Here is a 24,449-nt window from a genome sequence, read left to right on the forward strand (position 1 = left end):
CTTTTTTTTAGAGGAGTCTTGCTCTGTCACCCAGGCTGTAGTACAGAGTGCAATCTCAACTCACTGCAACCTCCGTCTTGTGGGTTTAAGTGATTCTCCTGCCTCAGCCTCCTGAGTAGCTGGGGTTACAGCCAAGTGCTACCATACCCAGCTAATTTTTGTTTTGTATTTTCAGTAGAGATGGGGTTTCACCATGTTGGCCTGCCTTGTCTCGAACTCCTAACCTCAAATGATCCACCCACCTTAGCCTCCCAAAGTGCTGGGATTACAGACATGAGCCACTGTGGCTAGCATAGAGTTTCTGTAAATTTTAATTTCAGTAAACATTTTGCATTCACCAGTTCCACCCAAGTCTATGTTTGTACTGGATACTGTTTGTTGGCAAGCAACCTTCATTCACACCTATCTCTGTGCTCTCATATCTCTGGAGCTAGAAGTCCAGGGATTACATTTCTCAGGCTCCATTTCCTGAGGGGTTTGGATGAAATTTGCATGCTGCCAGTGCTCTCACATGAGATTTGGAAGGAAAGCGGTCTGAGAAATTCTCCCTTCAGCGGCAATGGCGCAATGGCAGTAGTTTTATGGCGGCTGGCTCAACACCCAGCTCACCAGGCCTCTGAGCAGGGGCGGCTGTGACGCTGTTGGTGGTTTGCTGTAGTATCTTGACCTCTGGGTGGCAGCAGCAACTTGCCGAGCTCTGGATTGCACTTGAAATGATGCTACCAGAAAGCTGAAGACAGCCACACTGATGATCACTTCTCCAGCCTTTCCAGCACTCTTTAAGTTGCTTTGATTTTTCACTAATGAATCTGGACTGACACAATATTTCATGCCAAGACCAGTTCCAGAGCTTCAAAGATGATAATCTTGTTGTTTGACCTGGTTGCATTTGCTTACAGTGATGACCTAATTGCCTAATGCTAGTGCAAAAGAGAATTATGGAAACATGGCATGTGGTGGCAAACAGATCCTTAAATTAACACCTCTGGTTGTTGGAACTGAAGGACCAAGAATTTAGGAGACTAAGTTGACTGCTGCTCTAGAGTCTGAATGTAGGAAAGAGAATGAGAAGGACCATGGTGCGTGTCATCTACTTCTGACTGCACCAGAGACCATAGAAAGAAAATGATAATCTGGGAATCTTTACACTTTGGGGTCAAGGCCTAGTCAAGAACTAGAGAACATCTAGGACCCTTACCCTTGTAGCCACATTGTTGGTATAGCCAAAAATCAGACCTAAGGTCTGCTTCTGCATGTTGCACAATTACAGCATAAGATAAATTCAAAGACTTGCCAAGTCTCTTACGTGAAAGTTAAAGTTCTTATTGTTAAGAGTGGGCTATAAGAACTGGAACAGGGGAATTTGGAGGGTTTGGGTGAATCTGAGAACTTTGGATGTAAATCCTCCTGAGGCTTACTTGTCAGGAAAAATAAGTCCCTCCTTCCTCATTTGTCCTTACCTTCCTTGTCACTAGTCTATTGATTCCCCTTGAGGCTATTACCTAGCAAGTGGCTCCTAGGTATTTGAAGACCAAGCCAGACATCTGCTGGCTACATCAAGACCCTGACTTAAAAAATGCCCCTTTACCTTTAAAAAGTAAGAGAGCTACTTTGATTGAAGTTTCACTGCATTGTGTGTACAAAATGGTTTTGAAGAGATTTAAGACTAAAGGAGGGAGGTAGAAGAAGAAAGCCATTTGTTGAGTTGCACATGTGTTCATTTGAGTAAAGATGCAATTCTGGTTGACCCTGGGGCAGCTACTCTTGATAAATCCACAACATATTTTAATTATGGCAATTTTTGACATGGTATCAACACAGTTACCTAAAGTAGGAATGATAGAAATAGAAGTGATTATTCGGGCCAGGTGCAGTGGCTCATGCCTGTAATCCCAGCATTTTGGGAAACCAGGTCACCTCAGCTGTGTAGATCACCTGAGGTCAGGAGTTCAAATCAGCTTGGCTAACACAGTGAAACCTCATTTCTACTAAAAGATAAAAAAAATTGAGAGAGAGATCCAAGATGGCTGATCACTAGCAGCTCGGGCTCGTAATTCCCAGTGAAAGCGCAGAGAACGAGAGGATGCCACACTTTCAGATGAATATTTGTTGCTCACAGACTAGGAGATTCCCAGCAGAGGAGCCCCACGGGTCGCCAGGGCGACTCTTGTGGCCAGTGTGGTGGTTTTGCTGGCACCTTACCACGCCAGTTCTTGGTGCAGAGTCTGGAGATTCCCGGGCAGAAAAGCACCATCAATCTTAACACCGCTATTTTGGCCGGTGCAGTGGATTGCTCAGATTTCGGCGCTGGGAATCAACAAGTTGGACGTCAGCTCAGAGACCTAGTTAGAAAGTTGGTAATTACAAAGACGACAGACAGATAAATGTATAATGAAGGGAAGAAACCAGCGTAAAAAGGCAGAGAATACTCAAAATCAGAATGCCTCTCCCTCTACAGGGGATCGCAATTCCTCATCAGTAATGGAACAAGGCATAATAGATTACGAGTGTGTTCCAATAACAGAAGCAGGTTTCAAAAGGTGGGTGATAAGAAACTTCTGTGAATTAAGAGAACTTGTTCTAACCCAATGCAAAGAAACTAAGAACCTTGAAAAAAGGTTTGACGAAATGTTAACGAGAATGGACAATTTAGAGAAGAATATAAGTGAATTGATGGAGCTGAAAAACACAACACGAGAACTTCGCGAAGCATGCACAAGTTTAAACAGTCGAATTGATCAAGCAGAAGAAAGGATATCAGAAGTCGAGGACCAGCTCAGTGAAATGAAACGAGAAGACAAGAATGGAGAAAAAAGGATGAAAAGGAATGAGCAAAGTCTCCAGGAAATATGGGACTATGTGAAAAGACCTAATTTACGTTTGATAGGTGTACCTGAATGTGACAAAGAGAATGAATCCAAGTTGGAAACTACTCTTCAGGATATCATTCAGGAAAACTTTCCCAACCTGGCAAGGCAGGGTAATATTCAACTCCAGGTAATACAGAGAACACCACAAAGATATTCTTCAAGAAGACCAACCCCAAGGCACATAATCGCCAGATTTATTAGGGTTGAAATGAAGGAGAAAATACTAAGGGCAGCCAGAGAGAAAGGTCAGGTTACCCATAAAGGGAAACCTATCAGACTTACAGCAGATCTCTCAGCAGAAACCCTACAAGCCAGAAAAGAGTGGGGACCGATATTTAACATCCTTAAAGAAAAGAACTTTCAACCCAGAATTTCATATCCAGCCAAACTAAGCTTTATAATTGAAGGAAAAATTAAATCTTTTGTGAACAAACAAGTACTTAGAGACTTCACCACCACCAGGCCTGCTTTACAAGAGCTTCTGAAAGAAGCACTATACATATAAAGGAACAACCAATATCAGCCTTTCCAAAAATATATCAGTAAGCAAAGAGCATTAAAACAATGAAAAATTTACACTAACTAATGGGCAAAACAGCCAGCTAGCATCAAATGCCAGTATTAAACCTATATATATATTCTAATCGGATAAAAGCCAAAACCCATCGGTATGCTGCATCCAGACCCATCTCACATGCAACGATACACAAAGACTCAAAACAAAGAGAAGGAGGAAGATTTATCAACCAATCAGAGAGTAAAAATAAACAAACAAAAAGCAGGAGATGCAATTCTCGCCTTTGATAAAGTAGACTTTAAAGCAACAAAGAGCAAAAGAGGCAAAGAAGGACATTATATAATGGCAAAAGGATCAATGTTACAAGAAGAGCTAACAATTTTATAGATCAACGAGACAGAAAATTAACAAGGACATCCAGGACTTGAACTCAGACCCGGAACAAGTAAACTTAATAAACATTTACAGAACTCTCCAGTTCAAATACATAAAACATACATTACCACTTCACACCTATTCCAAAAGTGACTACATAATTGGAAGTAAATCACTCCTCAGTAATCGCATAGCATTTCATAGGTTTAAATGAAATATTGGTTGGCTGTTTGTTTGTTATTTTCTTCCCTTATTCCTTCCTGTCTACATCAAGTATAATTATTGGTATAAAAGAGGTTTTCAATACCCATTACTAAACTGCATTCTAGCCTGGGCAAGAAAGCAATACTCCCATTCTCTCTCTCTCTTTCTCTTCCTTTTTCTTCCTCTTCTTCATTTTTTTTCTTTCTTTCTTTCAAAAAAAAAAAAAATTAGCCTGGTGTGGTGGTGCATGACTGTAATCCCAGCTACTTGAGAGACTGAGGTAGGAGAATCACTTGAACCCAGGAGGTAGAAGTTGCAGTGAGCCGAGATTGCACCATTGCACTCCACCTTGGGCAACAAGAGTGAAACTGCATCTCAAAAAAGAAAAGTAATGATTATTCATTGATTTCGTATGGGCACAATGTCTCGTATTTTACAAATATATAGAACATCATGATGCAGGTGTTGGGATGAAACTGGGCGGAAGGCAATCTGCAGTTGTTGCTATCTTTGCTACCTCCTTCTAATAATGCAGAGAGAGGACCTTGGGGGCTCAGCTTCACTGATATATAAGAAGAGGATTCTTTGTAAAGTGAGGTAGAATAAAAAGACGGAAGAGGAGGACAGGCCCTGGGCCTGGAGGAGGGGGAAATAAGTTGCTGTCCTGGTAGCTGTCTCTCAACCTGTGATGGCCTTGGGATTATATTCTGTTGCTCTCAGGAACTAGTGTCCTAGCTCAATTAGGCTATTGCACAGTGACATGGAGAGTGATTATTTTCCTGTATTTGCCAACTTCAGAAACATCTAGACTATAGTAAGAATAACTAGAACCATAATAATGATGCTAATTGTATCTTTCATTTATTGACCATATGCCAGGCTCTGAAGTACTAAGTGCTTTTCAGCCATTAGCTCATTAGTTCCCACAACAGCTCTATGAATGAGATGCTATTATAATCCTGAATTCATGAGAGGTTAAATTACTAGCTAAAAATCACATCGGCAGTTAATGGTAAAGCTGGGACTGATATCCAAGCCTTTCTTGCTTTAAAACCCAAAACTTTAACCATTATACTCTTCTAACTTCCTTTTGACACAAGGCTTAGTCTGTTTGGGCTGCTATGACATAATACTATAGTATGGGTGGCTTTACAGCAGATGTTTATTACTCACAGTTCTGGAAGCTAGAAATCCAGGATCAAGTCACCCTGGGATTCAGCATCTGGTGAGAACCCACTTCCTAGTTGATAGATGGCTGAATTCTTGATGTGTTCTCACATGGTGGAAGGGGCAAGGGCCTTTCCGAGTTCCTTTTATTAGGACACTAACTCTATGCATGAGGGTTCTACCTTTATGACCTAATCACCTACTAGAGGCCACATCTCCTAATACCGTTACACTGGGGATAGGTTTCAACATATGAATTTCGGGTGTGAGGGAACATACACAGTCTATAGCACAACATGGCCTTATGCCCTGTAAGTGTTATCTGTTAAATATCTCTCAAATCTGTCTACATTTTCCCACTACATTCACTCTAACAATAAATGCCACAATCTTTTCTAAAGGATTACTGTACCGCCTTCCTAACTAGTCCATGTTGATTGATTCTGGCTCCACTTCTAATCTGTTTTCCATGTTTTAGCCAAAGGAAAAATTTTAAAAACATAAATCTAATCATGTTGCACTGAGAACATTTTAATAGCTTCACATAAAGGGCCATCCCTTTGGGACAGTTTTTAAGACTGGCACAGTCTGCCCTTGGGTGTGTCTGCAGTTGCACTGGTCCCACCATTCCCTAAACTTCCTGGCCCCTCCCTTGCTTTTGCTGCTGCAGCCTCATCAGGCTTCCTCGTGCTTTTCTTCCACAGAACTTCTGCATATGCCATTTCTGGAGAGCTCTCCCAACTCCTCACCTGCCCACTTTCACCTAGTTCCTGCAACTCACTGCTCAGATGTCACTCCCTAAGCAAAGCCTTTCTAATCCCTGAAATAAATTAATTCCCCTCCTTTTATTTTATTTATTTATTTATTTGACTGATTCTAGCTCTGTTGCCTAACTGGAATGCAGTGGCACCATCTTCACTTACTGCAACCTCCACCTCCCAGGTTCAAGCAATTCTCCTGACTTAGCCACCTTAGTGGCTGGGATTATAGGTGTCTGCAACCACACCTGGCTAATTTTTTTTTTTAAACAGAGTCACATTCTGTCGCCAGGCTGGAGTGTGTAGTGGTGTTATCTCAGCTCACTGTAACCTCCGCCTCTTGGGTTTAAGAGAGTCTCCTGCTTCAACCTCCCAAGTAGCTAGGGCTACAGGTGTGGCCAACACACCCAGCTAATTTTTCTGTATTTCTAGTAGAGATGGGGTTTCACCATGTTGCCAGGATGGTCTTGATCTCTTGACCTCGTGATCCGCCTACCTTAGCCTCCCAAAGTGCTGGGATTACAGGTGTGAGCCACCATGCCTGGTCAATTACTCTCCTTAAAAGCTCTCATAGCAACATTTGCTTTTGCTTAGAGAATGGGGTTTTATAAGCATCTGTGTGGTTCTCTGATGAACGTCTGACTCTCTCCCATCATACTGTAAGTTCTGTGAAGGCAAGAACCAGGTCAGAGTTTCCTTACTACAGTAGCCTCAGTGCTTAGGACAATGTTTGTTATGTGGTAAGTGTTCAAGCAATAGCTGTTGAATAAATGAAGCTACAACACCCTTCCCTGGGGTAAGTGAAATTGCAAAAGCCCTTTGCAAAAGTCTAAAATGTGCTTCTTCCTTCTACAGAGGACACAGTTTAGCTGAGAAGGGGAGTTCAGCTGCATAGGGGACCAATGCCAGCAAGACAGCTCTATGCTCCTGTCTGTCTCAGCTTGGACAACAGAGATTAGGCCTAGTGGAGGAATTTTAGTTGGTGGAAACGTTTCAGGTTTGTGTTTTAAGTGGCTCGCTTTTCAAGGAAGTAAACCAAAGAAAGTAGCTGCTTAATACAGAATAGCAAGTTGGTAGAATAACTTTCTACCCATCTTCAAAAGTCCAGCAGGTTGTATTGGTTCTATGAAGGTAGAGATTGAGGTGGTGAGCTGAGCCATTCTGATCTGTTTCTTCTGAGTGGCAGGACTGGAAGTCTGGACCCCATTTTGTGGCCCAGAGCATACTGGGCAGAGTGCTGACCTGGAATAATTATGCTCTGGTGGTTGTCTCCACAAGGAGCTCTGGGCATGCTCCATGATCGTTACTGTCAGGAAGAGACAGGGCATGCATCGAGAGTGATCCCAAACGCCCCTCGTCCAGGCCCAACTTCTGCATGTAGCAAGTTCTGCAAATAGAGATCCATTATTTGGTCTCAAAACACACACACACACACACACACACACACACACACACGGGGAAAAGGAACACATCAGATTGGTTACCAGATTTGTTTCAGATGTTATTATTTTGATGCGAACCAAAAGAAGAAGAATTTAAAGAAAATGGAAAGCTAGACATTGGGAATGTTGGCAGCAGGTAAGAGAAAGGCAGTCAGCAAAGAGAAACTTCATCTACTTTATAAACTGCTCCTTCCATTCAGCAAATTTAGACGATAAAAGACTGTTTTGTCAGATTGAAGAGTCAAGGGTGCAAGTATTATTTTTAAGATTCTTGCAACATAGCTTCGAGTATTCTCGCTACAATCATCCTGTTGGACTTGGACTTCATTGTTGAGGGGAGACTGTGTTTGAATTTGCTTGGATACCATAAAACCACAACAAAATAAATTCTCCTGAATGCTACCAGGCAACACCAAGATTTCTTACACCATGAGAAGGACTTGTGGCAAAAGACGCAAATGGCTCTGCAATGGGCAGGGTGCATACAGTGCATGCGAAGAAACTAAAAGTGACTTTTAGGATCATCTTAATAAATAGTCAAGACATATGATGAAGATGTCAAGCGCTTTCTCAAAAAGTCTAAACTTTATAAATAACAATTAAAAAAAATCTGTAAAGCCTGACCAGCCTCCCTCAAATTAAATTATTTGCTACTGACTTGGCAATCAAAACGGTGAGAACCTTTTGGAAGCTGATGAAAAAGGAGCTAGCGGATTTGGCTCTTTGCTCCTCATCACGCCCTTCCTGGGACCATCAGGGAACCTCCCAGCTTTTCAGGATAGATTCCGCTCAGGAAGGTCACCCGGGCAGTGGAAACCCTGGGCAAAAGTTAGCGGCCAGAACAGCGCAGCTCCTCCAGGAAGCGGAGGCAGTGCGTCCTGGCTCTCAGGGACATTGCCTTCCCACCTCGACCCCTGGGAGGTGGTCCCGGGGGCAAGGCTTGCTGAGAGGGTGGATCACAGCGGCAGAGCTTTGCAGCTGCGGAGAAACGCCTGAGGCCGTGCATCTGTCTCCAGAGGTAGGGAAGTCTGCGAGCCTCCGCGTCCCCGCCCCCAGCTGCTCCAGGCACCGGCGCTGCCCGGAGCCGGGCGCGGGGCGCAGGGCACGGAGCCGGGGAGGGGGTGTGGCGGGGGAGGCGGTGTGGTGGGGTCGGGGCGGTGCAGGGAGGCTGAACTGACTGGGCGACCTTCCTTCCCGACGGGAGCAGTAGTTGAGGGGGCGGGGAGGGGGGAGGCCTCACCCCGCAGCGTGCAGCCGGGAGGAGGAACCGGTCGCGGAGGGCGGGGAGCGCGGCTGAGCAGCCCGGCGCGGGAGTGAGTGTGGGCGAGCCAGCCGGGGTGAGTGCGGGCGCCGGGCCGCGGCCGCCGGCCGCAGAGGGCCGGGATTGTTGTCCCCCGTCACCAGGGCGGCCGGGCTCCCGCAACCCTGCAGACGGCGCCAGAGCTCGGCGACAGGGCGGGCGGACAGATCGCCGCGCATCCCCGCCGTCCCGCGGAGCTTGGGCGCAGGGAGCCGGGAGGAGGCGTTTGCTCGCTTCGCTTCGCCGCTGGGAAACTGAACGAGGCCGAGAGAGAAGGTAAAAGGAAAGGCAGAGAACGGGAGACAGGGAGAGGAGAGAGAGGTGCAAGACGAACACATTGCAGAGAAATTGTCAGCAAGTTTGTGCCTGCACGCTGGGGCTCTGCGTGCTTGATGGGAGGGGGCGGTGGCCGCGGTGTGTGTACGTGCGCGATACTCGTAGATAAGGGGACCGGGAGGTTGGGGAGCCTCTTTGCATCTCGTACGTAGATGCCCCTATTAATATCCCCCTCTCCGAGTTGTCATTTCCGCTTGTGGCACGTCCCCTGGGCTCCAATGGTGCAGAAGCAAAAGGCAGCCACCCTCTTATTGTGATGGTCGGTACTGTTGCTACTATCAGATGGGAGAGGTAGGGCGTTGAACAGATTCTAAGGGAGCCTCCCTTCCTCCACCCCCTGACTATTTTAGGAAGGGTTGGGGGAAGGAAAATGGCTTGAAGGCTGCGCAGAGGCCCGGGCGCGTCAGACTCCAGCGGCGCTGTCATGGTGCAGTTTGCTTCCCGGCAGAGCCTGCACTAGAGGGCAAGATAACTTTCATCTCCTCTTCAGAAAGATGCGTTTCACATAGCGATCTTGCATTGCTGGCGGAGGAGTTCTGGGAAATGGTGGTGCGCAGGGGGCCAGGTGCATCGCCACGGGCAGGCATCCGTGCAAAACGAAGCAGCCATCAGCCTCACTGGAAGGAAAGTCCCTTGGGAAGGGGGGCTGGGTGTGCTAACTGGGATCCCAGGCTTTGGATGCTGGAAGTTCTGCCCCCTTCCGTAAATAGAGTCAGGTCCAGCCCAGAGAAAAATATCAACAAGGAAGCCTTAGCATCCCTAGATGTTCATTTCTGAGCTTTTCTTTTTGGAGTGGAAAGCTTGTATCTGAAATGTTTCTGTGAATGTTAAGAAAGTTAAAAATGAAGTATTTTTGTCTTCTCGAGTGCCCATCCATTTGTTCATCTTGATCTAAGAATAACTTTCCTAAAGACAACGTTCGTATACAGAAGCCAGATCTATGCAAGAGAAAGTATAATTTTCAATGAATCAGAGGTCATTAATATGACCTACATCTTCACAAAATTCGGATTTAATCACGAGTCATGAGGATTGTTCTTTGACAGGCTTTTTATTCCTCATGGTGAAAAACGATTTGTAATATGGATAAAAAGTTCCCTACATCACCAGAATAGTGTGATAAAATACATATCTATTTTTTTTCTTGTCTGTTCATTACTTTGTGGCAGATTTAGAACAAAATGTGGGAGATCTATACTAACTTAATATGTTTCATGCTGAAGATTAAGAAACAGCTTCAGACTGACCCAGATAATAATATTTGCTAGGCTTTGAAAATATTTGCTTAGCTCTTACATTATAGTCTCACTTTCATCTTTCTGAACTAATGGTTTTCACAAACTGGTTTTCTTCCGTCTCATTGACCCTGTTTAAGAATTCTTTTTTACTTGATTCCTTCCTGCCAGGGAATGGGGATTGGAAAAAGCTAGTTTGCCATTTAAAAAATTTCAAGACTTGTTTGGTGGTGCACTGGGCCTACTTTCTGATAACTGTACTGCACACACAGCGTCTTAGAAATGAAAGGAGGTGTGACTGTCACAGGATGTAGGAAGCCCGTAACTGGGCAAGGTTGGAGGCATTTTCACAACTCCAGCTCTAGCTACTGCAGCCACACCCTGTGGTCTGAATGTGATAGGCATGCAGGGCCCAAACACCTCTGTGGGGACCTCTATGTGTCTCCTCTTAAATGTGTACTTCCTTGTGGTCTAACCTAAGAACTAATGTCTGGCAAGGAGTGCAATATATATTCTAGCAAGGGATGGAAAGACGGTTGCAGATGTCTTTGGGTGTAATTTATACTTTAGGCTTCCAATAAACAAAATTTAATGAGGACACCGAGTATCTTTCATGCTGATCTTCTATACACTTTGTCTTTTGCTTACTTGTTCATGTTATTCGAGGGAAAAGATCATTTCTTATTGTTAATCTACATAATTCATAATAGTGAGTAAGTAACAGCATTGTTCCCTGATAACGTGCATACATATATTAGCAATATATTAATTCAAAGATGTTCATGTTCTTCTCTACCTTTTGGCCATCTTACTGTTTATTAATTAGTATCATTATTAAGGGATGAACAGAGAAAAAAATAATTAAATTTAAAATTAAACAGTATGTGAACTCTAGCAAGAGACTTGAATAGAAAGGAAACTGAAATTTATTCATGATTAAAAATTTTAATAGTGGGTTTCAATATTAGTGCTATTCTTATACATTTAGACATTTAATTAAGTAATATCTGTACTTCCTGCTGTTGTGAATCTGTTTATATATTTATGTTCTCAGTTTATTTTCTTTTTGGTTAGAAATGAGCCACATTGTCTCTGGTTGTTGCAGGGTTTGAAATTTTCTGTGGTAGTTTTCTAATACCTAGAGATTTAGTTGCATTGCTTTAAATATATTCTTGTGGCTCAGTAGTATTTCTTCAGTGCTTTTCTTAGTGTATTTCTTTTTAGTCACACAAACAAGAAACTGATTTACTAGCCGATGTCCATTCTGCTAAGAGAGAAAAAAACTGAGTTGTGGTATTTCACAGCTGTGCTTTTTCACAGGTAGTGGTATTAAGAAGAGTATGTCATTCAACTGGGAGAATCCCAAATCGCAGATAGTGCAAATTCGCTCTGTGTTCTGAACAAAAAAATGCAGCAGATGGTTATTGATTGGGTGGGTGTTCTGTTTGCTTCCGCAGTAGCCTGGACTTTTCCATTACAATACTTGCTCTCCTTTGCTGTAACATTGTTTATATCATCTTCCTCTACTGGCACATAAGCTGTAAGAGGTGCTTGTCTCTCCTGTTGACTGCTATTTACTCCGTACCATGGTCTCTTACAAATAGATTCCCAATACATATTTATTGTGAAATAATAAATACAGGAATCTTATTACCTCTCTGCTAAGTATGAGGTGGATGTATTTAGCCACATCATAATCTTAGTTCCTTCCCCTGGAAAAATGTGGAGATGGTACAGGGACTATTTATTGGTATACCACCCATCAATGTCTACCGAATTCTCCCATTCCATCTCAAAGCCTAGGTTCACTCTTCATTCCCTCTTTCCCACACCCCCACAATATCCTGCACCTACTAAAAACTATTTTTATGATCTTGGGAATAGTGAGTTCACTGATGTTCTGGATCTGACTCTGGTATTCTGGTTCTGTCATGTCCATAGCCAGAATACTGCTGTTGTAAGCAGTCAGTTGGAGGATCTCATGACCTTGCACCAGTCATTGTTTTAGCTGTGCCTTGTGCCGCCATTTATTTAGGAACTGAAGAGCACACTTGGGAGTACCTCTGAATTTTAGGGCCATCTCTCGTATTGCAGGTGGAGAAACTGGGGCAAGGGGAAGGAGAATGGAAACCAGCATTTGCTGAAACTCTGCTCCACGCCAGTCAATCTGCTGGAAACATTATGTATTTTATCTTTAAAAAATTTAAGCACGATAAAATTAAACCTAATTTGGCATGAATATACCTCATTTTATAGATGAAGAAACAAGGGCTCAGAAAAGCTCACTTTTCTTAAGCCTGCATACATAGTAAGAGATAATTGAGCTCCAGGTCTTTCTTAGTCCAAAGTCTGTGCATTTCCTGGTACCACACTCTCCTCCAATAAATAGTTGTTGAGGACCTTCACGAACAGAACCAGATCAAAATCACCCAACTAGTTGGGATAAAGTTTAGCCTAGAACTGGTATTTCCTAATTCCCAGTCTCTTTTTATTAGCTTTTATTATTAACTTGTCACTTTCAATTTTTTAATCAAATTATATAATATTAAGATAAAGTATCAGTAAAAAGCAAGAAAATCATGATTTCACACTATAGGAAATGTGTACATGTGAATGATGAAAGCACAATGTTTAATATCTGAAAAAGGAAGGATATTGCATCCACTTTTTTTACATTAAAGAGGAAGAGGTTTTCTGGGGATTTTCTCATAGATGCAAAGTATTATGAACTTGATTCAATGAAACAAAAAATATATATCGGGGGCCTAGGATGTGGTCAGGGATATACTTGGTGGGTGAGATTTTGCAATGTTAGAGCCTGTATACCAGCAAAAGATTCACAGTTTGTTTAGAGTGAGGTAAGACTAGCAGTAGTGAAGGGTATAAGCCAAATTGTACCTGTCATAGTATGAATCGTTAATGTTAGAGGCCTCAGTAGAAACTAATGGTGAATGTTGGCTGGTGTGTTTAGGAAAAGTGTCAAGTGGTATGTGGATCCTGGGTTAGGTATTTAGATTCGTTCAGCTGCAAGTGTTCTTCAGAGGGGTGATGTGAAGGGGCAATGAAGAAATTGTTCCAGAGTTGTTCCAAAGATAGGAAACATGAAGGGGAGAGTGTTTGTTTGTAAAACCTATGCAATCCCTCTTCTGCTGAACTCAATTAATAGCACCTGAAATCCTGAGAGGCTTCTGAGGCTCATCAGATATGCACCCTGGAAACCCTACCTCCTTCTACCTACACCTCCCACCAACCCTATCCCTGGCTGACCAGTCACCAGGTCCTACAAATTCTGCTCCCTAAAGCTGTGTTATATTTTATTCTTCCCTCACTTTGCTTCCTCTGCCTGATTTCCGTCTTTCGTCACCTTCCACCTGGACTCCTGAGATACCTTCCTAACTGATCTTTCTGGATCTTCCAGTTTTTTCCTTCTCAAATACACCCTTTAAAACCATAGCTAGAATAATCCCAATTATATCTTCTCAATTCCAGCTTAAAATCTTTCAGTGGCTTTCTGTTGCCTGCTAAAGAGCCAGAACCAAACTTCTGAGCATAGCACTCGGGGTCTTCCACCATCCGGACACCACCTCCCTCTCTGCCCTCTTTTCCAGAATGTCACCTTGTAGAGTTTCTCAGTGCCTGACTGGTGGTAATTCCATGTCCCAATCATGCTGTTTCTCATGCCCAGGCCTTTGCTCAACCTCTTTACCCTGCCGGGATGTGTCTTGCATATGTTTCATCTGGGTGACTAGCCCATTTACCAAGACTCAGCTCAGGTGTTTGCTCTTTGCCAAGAAGGACACCTTTCCAGAACACCCAGACTGATTTAGCCCCCATCCTCTGTATCCTCACATCTTGGTATTTGCACTTAGCCCTGGTAATTTTACATTATCTTTTCTACATTTTATCTCCCACTGTGTCCCAAGCTCCTCAAAAATAGTCTCTGTGTCATATCCATCTTAGTAATCCCAGCATTGAGCTCTGGCACCCTGAAAGTGTTAGCTATGCTGTGAGCGTAAGACTGGATGAATACTGGGTACATGACAGGAAATTCTGAGTTTAATGTAATGAAAGAGAGAGAGAGAGAGAGGGCGTGCACAATATTTCAGGATTAATCTACCATGCTATGTGAATGTGAATTAGAAGAGGACAGAGGCAGAATGATTTCTGTTGCATTGATTTACTGAAATCCGTTTTAATGCCATAATTCTTGATTGAAGGTGGAGACTATGTGTTAATTATTTGTGAGCTCCAGTGCTGAGCCCACCTTGGAGTAGGGTATCTGAAATGAAGTGAAGGTCTTTAATATACATGCAGATAAATGATATAGATAATAGATAGATTGGTTGACTGACTGATTGATTGATTTCAGAAAGTTATATTTTTGCATTTGACAACCTAGCTTTCTAATAGCTTAGGGGAGCCATTTATAAGGTCCTTCAGGCACTTTTCACTCTCTTATTCTCTCAAATTGAAAAAGCTTTTGTATGTGGGTAGGTGGAATATTTTTCCCCAGGAGGTACAGGCTGCTAATGGGCATACAATTTGAGCAGGGCTATAGGTGTATATGTGACAGCCCAACCACAGGTAATTATTTCTCCATGAAGAATCCCTTGGAAAGTCACCCACTGAGAGGTACCTCCCTAGCCTATAAGATACTAAGCATTGGGTCCTACTCCTAGTAAATATCCCTTCAAGTAGCCAAGAGAAGTTTACCTGTACCTTTCTACAAATGACTGCTGTTCACTGCATCACTTCCCCACGTCTTGCTAAAGCTAGCTTGCTTTCTTGCTCCAGTGCATCCTTCTGATGCTTTGCACATGTGGCAGCAGCAATGTGCCAAGGTTTGCATCCTTTTTTTTTTTTAGATAATACGCTAAAAAGTATATTATCAGCTTTGCATTCATACATACTGACCAGATACCAATATATACTAGTATCAGTAATGCCATTTTAAAATAAATTGTAATTCATAATTACACTCTATTACTTAACCAATCCTTCATGAGCAATGCTCTTTTATGGACTATAATCCAAGTTATACTTTTTTTTTTTGAGATGGAGTCTCACTCTGTTACCAGGCTGGAGTGCGGTGGTGCGATCTCACAATCTCGGCTCGCTGCAACCTCCGCCTCCCGGGTTTAAGTGATTCTCCTGCCTCAGCCTCCCAAGGAGCTGGGACTACAGGTGCATGCCATCATGCCTGGCTAATTTTTTGTATTTTTAGTATAGACAGAGTTTCACCGTGTTAGCCAGGTCTTGATCTCCTGGCCTCATGATCCACCCACTTCGGCCTCCCAAAGTGCTGGGATTACAGGCATGAGCCACCGTGCCCGGCCTATAATTTTTATAGCACTCGCAGACTCCTCTCAATTTTTTTTTCCTTCAGGAAGGTAGACCATCTCACATGCGTGAGCTTTCTTTAGGAGTTTGGCTTTTGCCATTCTCTTCTTCTTCCCCTCTTCCCCCATTCCTTTTTTTTTTTTTTTTTTTTTAGATGGAGTTTCGCTCTTGTTACCCAGGCTGGAGTGCAATGGCGTGATCTCGGCTCATCGCAACCTCCGCCTCCTGGGTTCAGGCAATTCTCCTGCCTCAGCCTCCTGAGTAGCTAGGATTACAGGCACGCGCCACCATGCCCAGCTAATTATTTGTATTTTTAGTAGAGACAGGGATTCACCACGTTGACCAGGATGGTCTCGATCTCTTGACCTCGTGATCCACACGCCTCGGCCTCCCAAAGTGCTGGGATTACAGGCTTGAGCCACCGCGCCCGGCTTCCCCATTCCTTTTTTAAAACTTCATCATCATAACCTAGAAATGCAATGGGAATTATAATCAAGTATCACCCTCCTGTGGGCCTCTTTGGTGGTTGAGTTTCTTTCTCTTGGTGCATTATTCACCGCCCCGCCCCCCGCCCTGCTTTTCTGTCTAATTATCTATTTCATGGCAATACCTTCTCTTCAGCTAACCCTAGGGTTAGGAAATTCTTATTCAACGTACATTTTGCAATTTCAAGATTTCAACAACTACTCTCCTACCTCTTCCCACCCCCACATCATCAATTAAACTTAACCAACCAGGAGCAGTGGCTCATGCTTGTAATCCCAACAATCCTTTGGGAGGCCGAGAAGGACAGATCACTTGAGGTCAGCAGTTTGAGACCAGCCTGGCCAACATAGTGAAACCCTGTCTCTACTTAAAAAAAAAAAACAACAAAAATTAGCCAGGTGTGGTGTTATACGCCTGTAATCCCAGCTATTCAGGAGGCTGAAGCAGGAGAATTGCTTGAACCTGCGAAGTGGGGATTGCAGTGAGCCGAGATCATGTCACTGCACTCCAGCCTGGATGACAGAGTGAGACTGTCTCAAAACAAAAACAAAAACTTAACCAACACAGAGAATAGAGAAGGAAAATGTTCACTCTGCTTAGCCCACCCCACCCCTAGCCTTACAACTTTTGAGTCTTTATACAAAGGGAGGAAAAAAAATTAAATCAGATTTATTTGGCTTCTAAAATTGGAATACTTGACACTCACACTTTTAGAATGAAATGTTTTTTACATTTATATTTTAATTCATCAAATTGGTATGGGAAATTGGATTTGATCCCACTTCTGGAAAGTGTACAACACACAGAGCAAAATACGTGTGCAAAGCAGGCTAGATTAGCACAGATACGAGAATCTGTGCATATTGAAAACTAGAATTCAGTGTTATTAATGTAAGGGAAACCGATTTCATACATCAATGGAAAAAGTTTATGGTTTAAAAAGAAAACATGGAATGAAAGTAATCAGTTCTTTTAGCAACCCCATTTTATTTGACGTCTCATTTTTGTATTTATTTTATCAAATATCATGGGAATTCCTAACATTTGTGTAGTACTTTATAAGAGCTTTTCACTAAGTTGTTTCACTTGATAATGGACCAGGCACTCAAATTAAATAGAAATCTTTCTCCTTTTAGCACTATGGTGACCTTTGTAGATTTTTTTTTTATGTTGTATCTTTTCTCTTTTGTTTTTCAGGTTCTTGAGTTCATTTAAGAGGACAATCTTAAAACAGAAGAAGAAAAAGAAGCAGTTCTATCTTTGGGAGAGCTGTCTCCTGTTGACTGCTGCAAATGCCTGGAATCCATTTATGACGGAATAGATCTAGAAAAGTCCAAGCATGTTTTCTAGAGTGGGGTAACCCTGTGCTGCCTCCAGTGACGTCTCTTGGTGTTGGCTTCGTGCTTCCAGAGGGACCATGGCAACCTCCAGAGGGGCCTCCCGGTGTCCTCGGGATATTGCCAATGTGATGCAGAGGCTGCAAGGTAAGGGGAAAAAACTTCAGAGTTTTAAAAAAATTCAAATATACCATCTTAACGCACATTCAGTTAAATTAGTTTGGGTTTAATTCAATTTCTTGGAACTATAGCCCAGAATGGATGGATGTCTTTTATTCCAGTGTTTTCAAACAAGGCCATGCTGTCTTCAGATGCTGTCTTCATTACATAGAAGGAAAAGATAAAAATACAGATTTTTTTCTTTTTTGTAATTTTGTGTCTGCATTAGTGTGCCTTACGTGGTTATTCATTGTCCAGTTGGGAATTAAGAGTTACTGGCAGAGGTATTGCTGCTGTTGTTCAATAATACCAGTGACAATACATCCCCAATGACAGTGTCTTGATAGATTATGGACAAGTTGTGGACATACAACTGTACGCTACTGTGAAATAGGTGAACCGGTGGCATTTCCCAACTAGAAGACCCTTAGACATTTAGAAACTTTTTTTAAAAAAATAAAGGCCTAAAAAGATGAAATGATGTGCTGAGATGAGTGGTGCAAGGCAGGGCGCAAACTAATCCTGCATCCCTCAGAGGTGCTCCTCTCCAACAGCAAACAGTAGTGCTCTTCTCTGCTTTTGTTTTTTTCTTTTTTTAAAAGGGAATCTTGCTCTGTCTCCCAGGCCTGTAGTGCAGTGTGCAGTGGCGTGATCTCCGCTCATTGCAACCTCCACCTCCTGGTTCAAGTGATTCTCCTGCCTCAGCCTCCTAAATAGCTGGGATTGCAGGCATGTACACCATGCCCCACTAATTTTTGTATTTTTAGTAGAGACAGGTTTCACCATGTTGGCCAGGCTTGTCTCAAACTCCTGACCTCAGGTGATCCACCCGCCCTGGCCTCCCAAAGTGCTGCGATTATAGGCATGAGCCACTGCACCTGGCCATACTTTTCTCTGCTTTCTAGAAGAGAACTAACAGGGAAATGTTATAGAAACTCACAGGCAAATAGATTCTCATTGTTGTGTTTCAATATGAAACAAAAATCATTGTCTCCTGTAGGTATATAAAACGACTGCTTCTTTGTCATAATCTCAATGATACATTCGTTACTTCTTTGTCAGGATCCTAATGGTATTTTCAATGTCGTAAGCCCAGCCTTCAAAGGCATGCTTTTAAGGTATAAAAATACCCCAATTTAGAATAGTTCTGTGCTAGTCTTTGCTAAGATGGCTTAAAAGTAACGTTATAGCTTGACTTTTCTAGTTTTTCTAGTATCTCCAAGTGATCCTCGTGGTTTCGCACAGTAGGAATGGTATTGATCTGTCACAATCCCACTTGCTTTGCTTACAGTGTATTTGCTGTGCATAGCAGTAATTTCCAGCTAAGATGTCTTGACTTTCAAATACATACCAAGCTCTTAAATCTGGATATTCATGACTCAGAACATGCTCATAGCTATAGAAAATCAGGGGATTGGTGGAACTATGAGTTTCTCCATGTCTGTCCAGAGACCACCAAGTTGACTGAAAGCTTCTGTGTCCAGGTGACCCCTACTCATGTTTATCTGCCTGAACTGGTTTGTGAAACTTCAGTGTGAGTGGTACATGTTTCCTATTTCTTGTGACCAATCCCACTTGTCATGCCAGAAAGAGCCTTGTTAGATAAAAGATCCTTGCTGAAGATATAGATGGATCTAGATCTTTTCCATGGGCTGAAAATTTATCTGCTTGGGTCTGCCCAGCACCAAGGATCTCAGATTTAAGTTTTACATCTTTACCTGGGTAGATGCAATGCAGAATTTGAGTTCCATTCCGCTATGTTTTTCTTGGCTGTTTGTCTGAGGGTGAATTACTGAACCATTTTGCGCCTCAATGACATCATTCGCCAGATGACATACATGTTGACCATAAGCAAAAGTTGCAAAGAGCAAATCTGAATGAACTCAATCAGAATCAGACTGTTTTCCTACAAACACTGTACTCTTCATTCTGATATTAGTTTGAATGGAAGTTCTTTCATTACGATTATTGGGTTAGGGGTTAGAGGAAAGTGAAGAGAATGGATGATTCAATGTTGTGTTTTATTATGTTTTTATAGCAGATTTAGTTTTGCTTGAGAAATGCGTGGCATGGAGGAAAGGGCTGGAGCCTCCCACCCTATCACACACTAGGCCTGTGACAGTGGATGCCCTATTTAACATCGTGTCTAGGTGCCCTGCTTGCAAAATGTGGATTGCTCCCATCTGCTTAGCCCCTCTCAGAATTGTTGTGAAGCTCAATGAGATAATTTACTAAAGGAGCTTTAAAAATTATAAATGCTGTGATATGGTGAGCCATTCAAATAGCCGTGGAAGAAAATTGGATGAGAAGACACAGCCTGATAATTTGTTGCAATTTTTTCCTGCAGATTTTTCTAACTGTCCTAATTTTTGGAGGAATGTTAATAGTTTTGTATACTCTGTGCTGTATAAAACTAGCAATTTTAGTACATAATGAAGTAACTATACTTATTGCATTAATTAGCTTCCCTTTCTATGAGAGTTATAAGGTGGCGTAAAGGTACCAGACAAAATTAAAAGAGAAAACCTTAAAATTCAGAAGGCAAATCTGCTGAGCACTAGATCCTTACCACTAACTTTTGGTATCAATTACTCTATTTCTATAGGTTATGTTGGCTACAAAATGTAAAGTCTGAACTGCTGCAAAATGTAACACATCTAGTTTGCATTAAAGGAAACAGTGAAATGGCAGGAAATGAAAGTGAACTGGTGAGTGTGTCTTAACAAATTGATCAGCGGAGTTAATTCTGCTGATTCAGTTAGTGACGTGCAGGTCTCTTGCTCTCCGTTGTCACTGTGCATATTTACTAAGTCCAAAGAGGGGCCAATCTCCTCAGAAAGAGCTCTGTCCTCTGTCAAGGGTATTTAGCAACCCTGCTTACCTGCTGGAACCTCCAAACAAATGCCCAAGATCCTAATAAATGGAGAGCTGGTGTTATTGCCCAGATAATTAAGACAAATTTGAGAAAAAAGCAAATTTCCATTAACATAAACAGAACCAGAGTTGCTATTTTCAAAGTTTGAATTCATAAGAACATTCTCCTAGAATCCTTTTTCTTTGTCTAGATATATAATGAGTAACTAATGTGTTTGGGGTCCCCCCCCATTTTTGGGGTTTCATTGTCATTTCAGACCTGTGCATAACTAATAAAGAGCGTTGAGCTTTGAATAATGGCAATTTGGCATTACTGCCTTGCTTATTTAGCTCACACCCGTAATTGCTGACTATTTTCCTGCTTTTAATTTTTCATTCTAGGGCTAGGAAATTAAAGCACACACAGAGATTGTTACATAATTCGGCTGCAATTGTAGTCGTTCAATATTTCACCTTTGCCGATATTTGAGCTTGTTTGAGCATAATGTTTTAGGCTGGGATACTGAATTATGGATGAGCAGTCAGACTGCAATGCAGAGTTTCATTGCTTTTAAGAATAATGAATGTTTCTGGAACTTTAATCAATTTAAATATAATCTTAAAAGCAAATACAGGACAATAGTAGAATAAAGGAGTATTAAAACTTTAAATGCACATAATTAGTACATACATTTTCTGCTTTTCAAGACTAAGGGGATCCATTTAACAGGTGGCTTATAGAGTCACTTAGTTTATAGTCACAACTAAGAAAATAAATGGCTGAATTTTTCAGATTATAAACTTCTCATAGATAGTCACAACATCTTGAGACTTTGTGTAATTTTTCATAGTTACTTAAAAAGTACTTGCTGACTGACTTTTACTAACTACATTTTAAATGTGAACATACTATATTAAACTTTATGTATTTAAAATGAACATATCAGTATTGGTTATTGTAGGACGGGGTGACATCAATGCAATCTTATAGAACACGTGGTAAATGTCAGAAAAGATTAAAATGTGCATCCTTAGATGTTGCATATACAAAAAAAATCAATAGGAAAGTAGAATTATTCACTGCAAGGTCAAATTTTGATTTTTAAACCCTGTGAATAGATTCAAAGAGAAATAAACAAACAAACAAAGGATAAGCATTTACCCTCGGAGATATAGCTATGAAATTTTCAAACAGTACAGTACAGATTAATCACAACCTCCTCTTGAACATTTTTTATGAGTTATAAAAACTTTAAATCTTTTTTGTTTTAAGCATAGTACTTTCTATAAGTTGATTACACAAAAGAAAACTTCAGACTAATAAAAAGTATACTGAAAAGTAAAATGAAATAATAATAAATAATTGATGAAAATGTAACTTTCTTTTAATTTAATATCATTGGCTATGACCACAGCTTGGGGGAGAAAAAGTTCGGCACCTTGTGAAGATTGAAATGTTTTTATAATACCTTGATCAATTTTTATACTTATGATTGTTGGCCGCATGTGTATCTTCTTTTGAAAAGTGTCTGTTTATGTCCTTTGCCCACTTTTTAATGGAGCTGTTTGTTTGTTTGTTTTTTCCTTGTAAATTTAAGTTCTTTATAGATGCTGGATATTAGATCTTTGTCAATTGCATAGTTTGCAAAAATCTTCCCCCATTCTGTAGGTATTCTAGTCACTGTGATGCATTTCTTTTGCTGTATAGAAGCTCTTTAGTTTAATTACATTCCATTTGTCAATTTTTACTTTTGTTGCAATTGCTTTAGGTGTCTTCATCATGAAATCTTTGTCTGTGCCTATGTCCTGAATAGTACTGCCCATGTTGTCTTCTAGGGTTTTTATAGTTTTGGGTTTTACATTTCAGTCTTTAATACATCTTGAGTTAATTTTTGTATGTGGTGTAAGGTAGAAGTCCAGTTTCAGTCTTCTGCACATGGCTTGCCATTTATTCCAGCACCATTTATTGAATAGGGAAGCCTTTCCCCATTGCTTGTTTTTGTCAGGTTTGTCGAAGATCAGATGGTTGTTGGTATGTGGTCTTATTTCTGGATTCTCTATTCTGTTCCATTGATATATGTGTCTGTTTCTGTACCAGTACTATGCTGTTTTGATTACTGTAACCCTGTATTATAGTTTGAAGTCGGGTACTATCATGCCTCCAGCTTTGTTCTTTTTGCTTAGGATTGCCTTGGCTTTCATATAAAAGAAAGCTCAACATCACTGATCATTAGAGACATACCAATCAAGACCAAAACCATTTCACACCATTGGTTATTACTAGAAAGTCAAAAAAAAAAAAAAAAAAAAAACCAAAACTGATCCTGGTGAGCTTGTGGAGGAAAAAGAATGCTTACACGCTGTTAGTGGGAGTGTAAATTATTTCAACTGTTGTGGAAGACTGTGTAGTGATTCCTCAAAGACAGAAAGACAGAGATACTATTCAACCCAGCAATCCCATTACTGGGTATATACTGAAATGAATATAAATCATTCTATTATAAAGACACATGCATGTTTATGTTCACTGCAGCACTACTCACAATATTAAAGACATTGCATTAATTTAAATGCTCATCAATGGTAGACTGTACAAAAAAATGTGGTACATATACAACATGGAATACTATGCAGCCATAAAAAGAATATGATCATGTTCTTTGCAAGGACATGAATGGAGCTAGAGGTCATTGTCCTTAGCAACTAATGCAGGAACAGAAAAACAAATGCTATATCTTCTCACTTATAAGTGGGAGCTAAATGATGAGAACACACAGACACAGAGGGGAACAACAGACACTGTGGCCCATTGGAGGGTGGAAAGTGGGAGGAAGGAGAGATCTAATAAATACTATGCTTGATATCTGGGTGATGAAATAATCTGTACAACAAGCTCTCATGACACAAATTTACCTATGTAACATACCTGCACATGTACCCCTGAACTTAAGTTAAAAAAAACTTTATACTTTATTACTCTGACTTAATGACTGTTCTTATTAGAATACAAAACAGTGTCAAAAACTCATTTATTATATTTAGGATGAAATTCCTGTGGGTTTAATTTCTGTTTTCCCACATAAATGCTGTGTAAAATTATCTCAGATTTAAGTATGATACAAAACGATCATTTCTTTATATTTTGGAACATCATAGTTAAATGCATTTCTGATAAATAAATGAATAAATCATTATACCTAACTTAATGAATTGAAGATAAAATTGGTCAAGGCAATTAACCAATTAAACCAAGTAAACTGGGTTCTACTTTACCTGCCCTCTGTTTGAAGGATGTATATCTGAATTTTGAGTTTAATCAAAAGTGGTTTTTTAGTGTAAAATCACTTTAAAGATACACATCCTGCCTGAATGAGTGAAATGTTTGTTGTTTTCATAAATACAATGTTTTAAGCACATTTTCCTTCTAAATGGCATATTACTTGTTCACATTACTTTTATTAATAAATTTATGAAAGCGTTTACATTTGTGTAGTGCTTGGTCCTCTAAGCCTCTCTGTTAGAAAACCTATTTCATCCATTGCCCTTCATGGAGAAAGTGTTTCAGGCCTTCAGGGTCTTCGGTGACCTATAAAATACTGGCTCTCAAATAGAAAAAGAAAACTGCTAAATCAAAAAAACAAAAAAGTGAAATTTACAAATACTAAATTATGGCAAGTAGTCAAATGTAAATCAAATCAATTCAAAAATTATATATGTGCCTATATTTTACATGGCATGTAAGTATACTTTATTGCAGTTGATATAGTGTATGGCAGGCCTCTAAAAGTAAGAGTGTCTAAGGCCTACAAATAAAACATAAAATATCTCTCTATATCATATTGCCTCCACATGAATTTTTTTAAACATATTACCTTAATTTTGTTGCTCGTATGACATAACATTAAACACATTTGACAAAAGTACTTCCTTGACCTCCCTGTTAAAGTGCCAACCTCTCTGGCTTGGATTCCGTATTCTAAGTCCATCTTAACTGTAACAGCTCTTTCTCCCGTAGCTCCCCTATATATCCTCCTATGTCAGCCAAGTGTCACTTACTTTCCATGCTCAGA

The 24,449-nt window shown here is 41.0% G+C and overlaps 1 protein-coding gene across 15 annotated transcripts in view; it reads left to right on the top strand.

Annotated features, from left to right (window-relative positions):
- The first annotated feature begins 8,265 nt into the window (after positions 1 to 8,265).
- Positions 8,266 to 24,449, top strand: part of SYNE1 (spectrin repeat containing nuclear envelope protein 1) — a 521,352-nt gene continuing 505,168 nt past the window's right edge. For 10 of the 15 annotated variants that reach the window (XM_064360546.1, XM_064360550.1, XM_064360553.1 and 7 more), the window contains exons 1-2: positions 8,287 to 8,351; positions 17,228 to 17,514. In XM_064360546.1, the coding sequence (XP_064216616.1) occupies positions 17,448 to 17,514 (67 nt within the window). In that variant the 5' untranslated portion in view covers positions 8,287 to 8,351; positions 17,228 to 17,447. Of the gene's footprint in view, positions 8,352 to 8,737; positions 8,910 to 17,227; positions 17,515 to 24,449 lie in introns of those variants that run through there. The other 5 variants (XR_010336584.1, XM_064360559.1, XM_064360560.1 and 2 more) reach the window with 5 other exon arrangements.

This window comes from Aotus nancymaae, unplaced genomic scaffold (assembly GCF_030222135.1).
Source record: "Aotus nancymaae isolate 86718 unplaced genomic scaffold, 86718_ANA_hifiasm-v0.15.2.pri h1tg000040l, whole genome shotgun sequence".
Taxonomy (NCBI): domain Eukaryota; kingdom Metazoa; phylum Chordata; class Mammalia; order Primates; family Aotidae; genus Aotus; species Aotus nancymaae.